The sequence below is a fragment of the Portunus trituberculatus genome, chromosome 41 (assembly GCF_017591435.1).
Source record: "Portunus trituberculatus isolate SZX2019 chromosome 41, ASM1759143v1, whole genome shotgun sequence".
In the NCBI taxonomy this organism is placed as follows: domain Eukaryota; kingdom Metazoa; phylum Arthropoda; class Malacostraca; order Decapoda; family Portunidae; genus Portunus; species Portunus trituberculatus.
Genome location: NC_059295.1, coordinates 20,196,386 through 20,207,595, shown reverse-complemented (window position 1 = coordinate 20,207,595; position 11,210 = coordinate 20,196,386). Strand labels below are relative to the sequence as shown.

The following is an 11,210-nucleotide window of genomic DNA, read 5'->3' as shown; positions in this document are numbered from 1 at the left end:
CCAGGCTTTGCACTGCTAACACACACACACACACACACACACACACACACACACACACACACACACACATAAAGACAAGAAGAGGGATTACAGTAACCACTATACTAACACACAAATCAATGTTATACAAAGAACCAGTTGATATTATATTTCTTTGTAATATATACAAGGTTCGATCCTGCTGCCTTCCTGCTACTTAACATGTCCTGCTCTTGGAGGCAACGACAAAGGGATTCATCTACGTAGCTGCTCCATTACTAGCAATGTTCGTTCCACTTTCTGCACAACTGCCGCACGCCTATCTCTTCCCTTCCTCGACTGGTGAAAATTTGTCGATTAAAAAAAAAAAAATGATAATCGGACACGTGAGGGAACGTGATGCTGAAGCTCTCGGAAAGGAAAACTATTAACACTCTTGTCTCCTGTCTGACGCAGTCCTTTCCTAGTGGCTATGAGGTAAACCATTGTGCTTGAATCCTGCTCATGTTTTTAATCATTTTAGCGCATGTACATGGAATTTGGAAGAGTTGAGGAGTAACTAAACCTAAGGCATGTCTTACGTCATATTTCATCTCCGTTTTCTATGACTTGTACTTTAAAGAAAACTAGCCTTCTGTGCGATCTGTCTTTTACCTTCTCACTCTCACCTTCCTATCATCTTTATCATTCAACGTCAATCGGCAAATGGGAAACACAGTAGCGGGCATATTGCTAGAGTAAAGGGAAGGACACCAGTGTTCAGAGAGCTGTTCCTTCTCTCCTAAAGAAAGTTGTAGGGCGATCAACACCACTCCTATATTATCGTGCCTCCAACAACCAACAGTGTTGAACTCTTGCTGTTCCATATATATATATATATATATATATATATATATATATATATATATATATATATATATATATATATATATATATATATATATATATATATATATATATATATATATATATATATATATATATATATATATATATATATATATATATATATATATATATATATATATATTCTTTATTTTCTGTTAGCTAAATGATCATCATATTGAAGTACTTTGGAAGACGTGAAATCTTTTGAATGCCTTACAAAGGAGTTGGCAGCCCTGGCAGTGGGTGTAGCCGAGCAAGGGTGAAGCAGAGTTGTGACTTGTGAGGTTTTACTATACTGTACACGGCCGTCATTGTACCGTTGGTGTTAAAACCCTCAAACAGATCAATGAAAATAATAAATACTTCACGCATGACGCTGACTTTATTTACCTTAAAACAGATACTAAATAAATATGATTAACTGTTCCATCGGGTTTTGTCTCGAAGCTCCGATCTAAGCTGTGGCGGAACGTCGAGGTAAGATATGGTAGCCACATCGCTGTATTCCTGAGCTGCGTGAGTTATTGAGTCCTAGCAACTCATCTCTCTCTGAAAACTTTACTTTAAGTGTTCCTTTTCGCTATACAGACTACTCACCAGGACTAATGGTTAACCTAAGTCTTTTCTACAACACTGTGCAAAAGATAACGCATTTTGTGATCTTGATAAGTGACCATCGTGAGTGATCCCATACAAGGCGTTGCAGTGAAGAGTGGTCCTCTATCCCATATTCCTCATCCTCGTCACAGGTAAGACATCCTATATGTTTGGTGTTCTCAGGTAGAAGAAAAAGAAATATCAGGAGAGTACATGTAGAGAAAATTCGGAATGTGTGAGGTGTACTGGTGGAACGCCTGAGTGCAGGACACGAGTAGGCTGAGAGGAACCAAGGCGGATATTGTTTATGGAAATCCTTGTCACGAACAATGCATATTAATACATATCATGCAGGACGCACTGTGGCCTTGCTGTAAACGTAAGGATTTATTGGGAACAGGTGTGATGTAGCTGTAATAGCCTTGAATGTTTTTTCTTTTCCTTGTCATGCGGCTCCACACCGCTCCATCAACTGTTTTTTGACAGGTAGAGAAATCGTGGGCAGGCTTTCGAGTCCATGACGTATTATGCCGTGTGTGACGATACGTTCTATTTAGCCAGTAACTACTCACTTCAGTGTTTTTGTCCACTGGCTAGACAGTAACTTACCTTACCCTGTATGTTTAAAGTAGACAGGATTGAACCATTTTTCTTTTCTTTTAGTGTGTCTGGTGACTGAATTGAAGATGTGGGATTACTGTTATTGGAATTTTTAATACAAAATTACATTTGTGAGATATAATGAGAAGAATTACTATATCAGAAACTGAGGAACACCGAGAAATAGAGCACAGCTGGCTGGTGGAAGGTGGAGATGCATGGAGACGTGGTGTAAAACAGGATCTGTAACATTAATAGACATTGGTGAAGGCGAGGGAAGGGGACAGTGGATGTTCAACAGTACATGATTAGGTTTGTACCTCAACTTGTAGTGCCGTGATATATACTGACGAAAATCGAGATGAAGGCCGTTTAGGTGACGAGTTTCAGATTCTCTCTCTCTCTCACACACACACACACACACACACACACACACACACACACACACACACACACACACACACACACACACACACACACACACACACACACACACACACTTCAATGGACATGCTTTCATAGTTTACGAGAATATAATTGACAAGCCATTAATAAATATAAATTTTCCTATCAGGCAGACAAGAGTCCGTATTACTTGGTCATTTTTTCATATGACGAAGAAACGCACTCCCATTATCTTTTAGGTCGTAGCACATTTTTACAGCATTTTATATTACGTTGAAGTCGTGGATCACATCATTTGGAGCAGCCGTAATAATTGCATCATGTGGCGCAAATAACAAACAACTTGCAAATGAATTTTCTAAATTTATCTCGATTTCCTCGCCGTAGTTGTGAACCCTACGCTAAGCTTAATCGGCACTGCATGTGTTAAACTACAAGTTTACCTTCTATGTGTAAGGACGATCTGCTTCTAGCAAAGAAAAAAGAAAAAGAAAAAAAAAGCTCACATGCCGTAAAAGAATATAAAGTAGAGAGAAAGAAAAAAAGATTGATTTTATTCTTACTTCGTAGAAACAGTTGAGCTGCTTTGTGTGCAGGATTGTATGTACGTTGGTCCATTAGCGAAGAAGTGGAAGGAAAGGGAATATGGAGAGAGTATTTTGTACTGGATACCTTCATAAGGATCGTTTATTTATTTCTTCAATTATTTTTTTATTCATCCATCGGTAAGGCGAATTCATAAGAAAAGTAATAATGAGAGAAGAGTTTGATGGGGGATATTTTTATTGACACATTGGCGCTGAGGGGAAGAAACATTTACAGTGCATACTTACAGTAGCAGGAGGTGCTGGAGGCTGAAGAACAAGGGAGGGAGTACAGGGCGAAGGTTATGCCATACACCAGGTAAGAGAAATGACTTTATTTATAGAGCAAAATTTACATTTAGACAAAAAGCTGAATGAAGACCGTGAGTGTGAAGATAACGTTTAGTGACGGGGCATTTCAGGTGCTGCTCTGCTCCCCGCCACCTGGCTGAGGCGGCGGCGCTTCCGGAGGAGAAATGAATCTGGCGGCACAACTTTCCCTCACGTTATCCTAAGAGTGTGGGCTGGCTCGCCCCCTCGGCGAGAAATAGTCCTCAGGGGCCGGTAAAAGGCGCATTTAGGAGCTATGGAAACAGTACCCCGTTTGAGACTGACACATGCACGCACATGTAAACTGGTTGTCGTGTTCCGCTCGACTACTAGTGGAACACAGTACAGTACTCCTATATGGAACAAACACTCACTAACACACTCGCGCCTTATCTGGCTGCCACGGCGGCCTGCGGGAGGAGTGATGCGGGGAGGTGTGAGAGAGGGTGGCCCCGCCGCAGCCTGGCACGCCTTGTCCTCACACTGGCACTGAGACACGAATGGCGATGGTGTCCTTACTGCCTATACGCACCTATATCTGTTTAGATCATCTGAGTACCTATATGCAGCTCCCTAATATTCTACAAACTAGAAGCCATTTGTGCCAAAATAGGCTTGGTAATGTGAACCTTGAAATGGATGAAAATGTTGCATCGATTCGTAGAATTTTTTGTTGAAAGTTTACAGATGCCCGAACGAAATATTAAAGTTGGATGGCAGATCAATGCCATGAAATATAAGAATCTGATCTAAACATTCGAGTACGTAATTTACATATAGCATACGTTATGTTACAAAGCAGACAAATTGAGTATTGTATTTTACCATGACCAGTGAGTTATTGCAGGGTGCACCTTGATTACAGACTCAGCGCAGGCCAGTCCTGCTTACTTGCTCATCTGTACGTCTAACAAGCTTTTACTCACCAGATCGCTTCCCGCCAATTCAGATCAAGCACTATTAAGCACAAAGAACATCCGCTCTCTGTTCAGCCCAAGCATCGTGGCGAGGGTGCAGGGCATCGAGGCGAGCCCGATATACTCGCACGTGCTGTGGTGGATGGTGGATCAGCCATCCAAGAACTCAGCCGGGCACGAGCTGGCCTAATCTGATTCATGGCCAGGTCCATTGAGGATCCTGACGTTACCACCGTGGAGGCCGAGCCAGGTGGTAGCCATCTCACGAGTCTCACCATCTGTTTAGGACTTTCATTTTATGGGCTGTTTAAATCCCTAGTTCCTTGTTCTTCTCTGTCCTCATTTTCCTCCCCGCCCTGATTATTTCGACTCTAGATCCTTCACCGTCTCTTTCTCTCCTCTTTCCTTGCGGCCTTCACTCCGCCACGCCTTCGACCAGCCCGGCCTGGGAGGTCGGCGTGACCTCGTCACACCTCAGCTGGCCACGTCCTGGATTTTTTTTTTTTTACTGGAAGAACAATTTAACGAAAGTGTTTTTCCCCGAAAGTACATCAGCCTTATCGCTTTTCAACATAAATATTTTAAATTTCTTTGCATATATCTGTGATTGATCGAAAAAAATCGTCCAGTATGATGCTTGATACTTTGTCATTGTAGTCAAGCTTGTCAAAGTTTGGCACTGATTTGCATAAAGGGACTATTACCCAACACTGAAATGATTACCGTCTCATAACACCTTGGAGCTGTGGGTGTGCACTAGGCTTTAGAATAGGAAACTGTAAGCCAAAGCAAAGTATATATTGTCCCAGTCGAGTGTGAGGCTATTGTGGTGGGGAACATACTGCCACGGAACTAGCGGTGATTAGCGGCAACTAATTAGCTGAGCCGTGTACTCCATCCCCTCGAGCGGCGCTTTGCATTCCGTCTCACAAACAGGGCACAGTGTGGCCTCTGGTAAGCCTCGAGGATGGCACGGTAGTAAGGATGAGTTCCTGGTCACGTGCTGCAGTGAGTGCAGGATGAGTTCCAAGCTGTGTCATGCTGACATCAAACAGGCAGTGGTGAGCCACAGCACACGAATGCTGGACTCCAGCTGTGGTGTGATGGAGAGGCGTCCTCAAACGCTTGTCACAAAGAACCTTGGCCTGCTGGCCAGGCTTTGACACGCTGTGTTTGGAATATTATCGAAAGTCGTTCATCATTCTCGGAAATTTCATGTTAAGGCGTGGTCGGCACCTCGGAGAGCCGGCACTGCCAACGGTAGCCTGAAACGATCTGAGTGCCGGACGTCTTGCGTCTTTGGCTTGTGGCACAGTTGACACAGGCAGGTGGTGCACGACTACCTTAGACATCGCTGGCCTGCCGCGACTTCCCTGCTACTTTGACCGTACGCAATATAAAGTGAATATATTATGCTACTTCGTAGAACCTAGAAGTTAACGTTGTAAATGAATCACGTACATAATCTACCATAAAACTTAAATTGTATGTACAAATTGTACAACTTTTGTTTTGATATGCTGTTGCGGTTACTCATGTCGCTGACGTGACGTGTCAGCAATAAACAGCGGAAGATACGTGGCCGCTCACAGGAGACCGATTTGGGCGGAGGTTGACTCGCTCCGCCCGAGTAGTGAGGAGACGATGTGGTGGTGATGGTGATGGTGTGGGGAGGGGAAGGGAAATAGGTGACAGTGGAAGTTGGGCCGCTTTTGTATTATTATGGTAATTTTCAATATGTAACAAACTTCAAATGGCCCTGTAAAACCTAGATGGAGTCTGCAGAATATCACACAAAAAGTTTATCCAACCTCAGACATAACACACGAACGGCAAAGCTCACTTTGCCTTTCACAGAAAGGATTGAACCATGTGGAGTTCCCTTGGTCCGGACCCCGCGCGGGGCACCTCTGGGCGGTGCCCTTTGCCTGCCCGGGCATTGGGATGATTGCCCTTCCACACGTATGTACATATACAGTACATATATATATGTATTTATACATATACATACATATGTATACATTTATAGATTGTTCTGCAATATGACTGCGGAGCTATTAGCTTAAAATAGTAAGTATAACCCTGACTGTCATTATATAAAGTGCATACAATATTAGTTCTGAGTACTAAACACTGACCTGCCATTATAAGCTTTGCAAAATAACACTAATAATACTGGTGCTCAGGGGAGGAGTCTCTCTCCCGCTCTGTCTCTCCCTCAGAGGTGCGACTCCTTAGTGACACAGTACCAAGTACCAACGAGAATCCCGCGTGCACAAAATGCACTTCATTATCAAAACAACGAGACAGCTCCTACACCGAACACTGTTGGAGAATTAAAATCCGAATACAACATTTCCCTAGAACGACGGTGACTTAACAACTCAACAACCTGTATAATATTATATGACATGCTATGAGGGATATCACAGGGTGTGAGTGCATATATTGCTTATAATGGTATACAGTAACAGAACATCACGGCAGCCACCGAGCACACACACACCGAGTGAAGGATGAAGCTTTTGGTAGGAATGGGAAGTTCGGAGCTAACGTATTGTACGCGATATAATATATAACGTTATTTACACACACAGGCAGGAATACACACACTCAACACACACACACACACACACACACACACACACACACACACACACACACACACACACACACACACACACACACAATAACACACACATATATATATATATATATATATATATATATATATATATATATATATATATATATATATATATATATATATATATATATATATATATATATATATATAAATTTGTTGTTATATATGCTTTGCTATGCTTACTGCATAGATAACCTATTATATATATTTTTATATGATAAACTCCAATAGAAGAAAAGAACGGTAAACAGACTAGTAATTCTTTGTCAGCTTTGCCTTAAAATATAAATTCAGTTTTGTTAAAGCTTGAGGACAGGAGACTGCGTCCCACCTCTTCCCCGCCTTCACCTGATGGCGGGCCGTAATTGAATATAACAGGTTATAATTATTCTCTCTCTCTCTCTCTCTCTCTCTCTCTCTCTCTCTCTCTCTCTCTGGCACTGGCACACACACACACACACACACACACACACACACGCGCGCGCGCGCGAAGGCATGGTCCGCTGCCCCCAGCACACACTTGCTCACCACGCACATAGAAACACTCACTAGATATAAATATGTTATGTACACAGAGGCACACAGGAACATTGAATCTTTTGAAGTTTTTACTTTTATTGACTGACGCGACGCAAGTGTTGCTGCCTCCTGAAGGAAACATCTTGCGCGTATCTGTCTGTTTGTCTGTCTATCTGTCTGTCTCCTTTTCTTCTATCTCCTTTCTTCTGTCAGGTAGTTTAGTTTAGCAAGGTACTAGTATACGTATAACTGGCGGCGTCTCTCGTATTATATTCATCCTTCCCTTCTAGTCTAATGCAAGAGGGGAAGAAACGCCTTCGCCAGTACCTTTATGTATGGTTATGTTATCACTATTATTAATATTATATACATACTATTGAATTTCTTAGGAGAGGATATTTTTCTTTTTTTATTTTTTGTCAGGATCGCGTGACCGCAAAGGAAAGTTTTGTGGATAAATATTTAAGCAAAGATGATGTCGCTGGTAGTGGTGGTGGTTGTGGTGGTGGTGGTGGTGGTGGTGGTGGTGGTGGTGGTGGTGGTAGTGTGGAATGGTAGGGCACGGGGAGTGGTGCTGGCTGGGGATTGGTGGGGTTGAGGGGCGTTAGGGATGGTGAAGAATCATTATAAGACTAAATGCCTGAAAGTAAGGTTGATATAATGATAATGGAAACGTACGTCTGAATTTTGTTGAGAGCGTTTGTCTGTTGTTGTCTTTGTTGTATTTTCATCAATGTTGTTTTCATCCTTGTTATCATTATTATTATTATCATTATTATTATTATTATTATTATTATTATTATTATTATTATTATTATTATTATTATTGTTGTTGTTGTTTTTATTGTTGTTCTTACTAGCGGCATGTATTCCGGTGAGCCGCGGTTACGTTTTTTATCACAATTAGACGTTGGTGGTTAGCTTTATTAGGCAACTCTGTTCCTGTCGGCCTCCCTCCCCCATATTCTCTCTCTCTCTCTCTCTCTCTCTCTCTCTCTCTCTACAGTTTCAATCATGGCCACTATGCATTCTAACTCATCACTCTAACTTGCTGTTTTCTCTTCACACTTCACTTTTGATCCACCAAGCTTCATTGCACACTTGTGTAGACTTTCTCTCATCATATCTCAACACAGCTCCCCACACCACGCTTCGTCATGTGTTACCTGCCACACGTCACCATGTCATGCCTCACTTCAAGGAATAAGCTGCCTAACACCGCGCCACGCAGTTCGGCCTGCACCTCGGCACGCAACACATGGCAACACCTACACCTCATCTCACACACACGCACACACACACATACACACACGGCGTCCCGCCAGCCAAGGGCGTCAGGGCGTCATGCTACCTATACATTTTACGCATTCTGTCCTGCCATCATGCGCTTCACAATATTTTACTACTCTTTCTTCTCATACTCGGTCATCACGTACCCGTCAAACTTATAGTACATTGTAGTAGTGTGTGTACGATTTGATATATATGTATATATATGTATGTATATATATATATATATATATATATATATATATATATATATATATATATATATATATATATATATATATATATATATATTATTGTAACAGTATTGTTTTTTATTTCTACCATTTTTTTAGGTACACTGTGAATATCACTGAATATTTTTTTCGAATAAAGTTCCTTAAATGTTGCACGCTTCCCGAAACAAAGAGATAATAGACCTGGGAGTATGTAACAAGGACGCTAGATACGCTATCATATAAATTACAATAGTAATTCCAGTAATAAAATATAGTGCAAAAGTACACAATAAAACCCGAAGATTACATAGATTCCCTAAAGTATTTATTTACACTGCTGACCCACGGCGGCTTGTTATCCCTGGGTGACCGGGTAGCCGGGCGGCGCCGGGGCCCGCCCTCGGCCCGGCAGGTGGAAGGCCAGGTGAAGAGCGAGACCAAACTGCTAACAATGAACTTGGTGGAGGAGGGTCCTGGGGGCGGGGCGGACTCGATGCCGTCTGGCTGAGGTGAGGAACGGCAAGCGAGCTGGGAAGCAGCAAGTGTGTGGCAAAGAGGAGTTGGGCAGGTGGTGGCCGCCCTGCGTGGCACCAGGTGTGGCCAAGTGCGTCTCGAGGCACCAGGACCCACGCACCTCTCAGGCCCAGACCGCGCCGCGTTAGGCTGACGAGGGTGGCGTGATTTACAGGCTTAATATCCACTTTAGTTTTCTGAAAGATTCGAGAACAAATGGTAAAAAACACAAATTTGCCTATTTTGTTATATAGATTCCTTGAGTAGATTATTTGGCCCTGACTGCTGCGACGTGCTTGTCAACTCGTCGACACTGCAAGAGTAAGCCACATGGGGCCGTTGGTCCAAGACTTACTGACGGGCCGCACCGAACGGTCCTTCTGCTTTGCCCCGCCATGACACTAAACCAGATGAGTTCACGCCATAGCTTAGTGCCACAAGATGTCCACAGTCTCACTATGCATCAGTGTTTAGAGAGAAGATATTCTCAACACTCCCTGGTTGGCGGGGGACGAGGAGCCAACAGAGGAGGCGGGCAGGTCACCTTCTCCATTGGGTGACGGCGTGGGGAGGTTGACGATGGCTGTTGTGACGGTGGTAGTTGAATTAGGTTTGCTGACCGCCACCACGCTGGGGGCAGCAGTCCCCGGGCTGCCCGAAGTGGTGGTGACGGTGGGAATGGGGGTGGGGTGTGTAGGAAGACCCGGTTGGTTTAGAAGCCCCCACCCGCTTCGGTCTGTCGCTGTTGTGTTCAGCAACATTGTATCTCGGACGTGAATTTCGTTCAGTTCCTCGTCATATCCGCGTTCTGAGCCCGTGCCGCCGCCTTTACGCTGCAAGATAGAGAGGGTGAGGACTTAGGTGCCGCCGTGGAGGATGAGGGTGCGAGGCCGGCCGGGGTGAGGCAGCTCATGCACGGCGCCCGCTGCTGTTCACTTCAATATTGAACCATACAAGATGATAAAGTTACTTGATTCATATAACACATTATATCACCATCTTTCATGCTATTTAAACTGATTGTTTTCTTAACTCTAGGAGAACACAGTAGGGCTAGATATGTAGGAAGAAGTTCATGCACAAGCAATAGCACTTTAAATGTAAATTATATAAGCCTCTGTATGTATTTTCTTCAATTTAAACATTGAAAACTCGTACCATGCTGTTATAACTCATATGAAGTCATTATTATACATCAGTTATAACTGCAAAAGAAGTAAAACTTTTGTAAACTCTGATATAGAGGGCATACGAAGGCCAAGATGTCTACAGATCTACAGCAGTTGAATTTCTACTGTTCCCAGAGAGTCATTCAACGTTGCCAAGGCTAGCTTGAATTTAGACTGAGATACCATCCTACTCGTGCCTACTGAAGTACTCTCAGGCTAGTGAGAGGGCTACCAAAGCCTACCCAGAGGAAGAGGTTTACCACACAGGCAGAACCAAGGTCCAGGATGGAGGATGAAAAGAAAAAAGGTTAAAAATCAGCGTATCGCACGAAAAAAAAAACGAGCACGATAAAAAAGAGGTTTAGGCGAAGGGTGGCGAGGGAGGTGAAGCAGTGAAGGTGTTAAGCTTGGCAAGCTCCCACATGCACAACAAAGGACGACAGGGATAAACCGAACCAAAAGAAAATATAAAGCAAAAAAAGAAATCATATAAATGGTGATATTTTATTATATATATATATGTTAGGTATAATTATTGTTATTATTGACATTTATGC

The 11,210-nt window shown here is 42.9% G+C and overlaps 1 protein-coding gene across 4 annotated transcripts in view; it reads right to left on the bottom strand.

The window, feature by feature from the left end:
* Window positions 1-7,338: 7,338 nt before the first annotated feature.
* The window catches only part of LOC123516600 (potassium voltage-gated channel protein Shal-like), a 268,319-nt gene continuing 264,447 nt past the window's right edge, over window positions 7,339-11,210 (bottom strand). For 2 of the 4 annotated variants that reach the window (XM_045276135.1, XM_045276136.1), the window contains exon 6: window positions 10,180-10,317. Coding sequence is in view for 2 of the 4 variants with exons in the window: in XM_045276134.1 (XP_045132069.1) it covers window positions 9,955-10,317 (363 nt within the window). In the remaining 2 variants the exon portion in view is untranslated. Of the gene's footprint in view, window positions 10,318-11,210 lie in introns of all 4 variants that reach the window. The other 2 variants (XM_045276134.1, XM_045276137.1) reach the window with 2 other exon arrangements.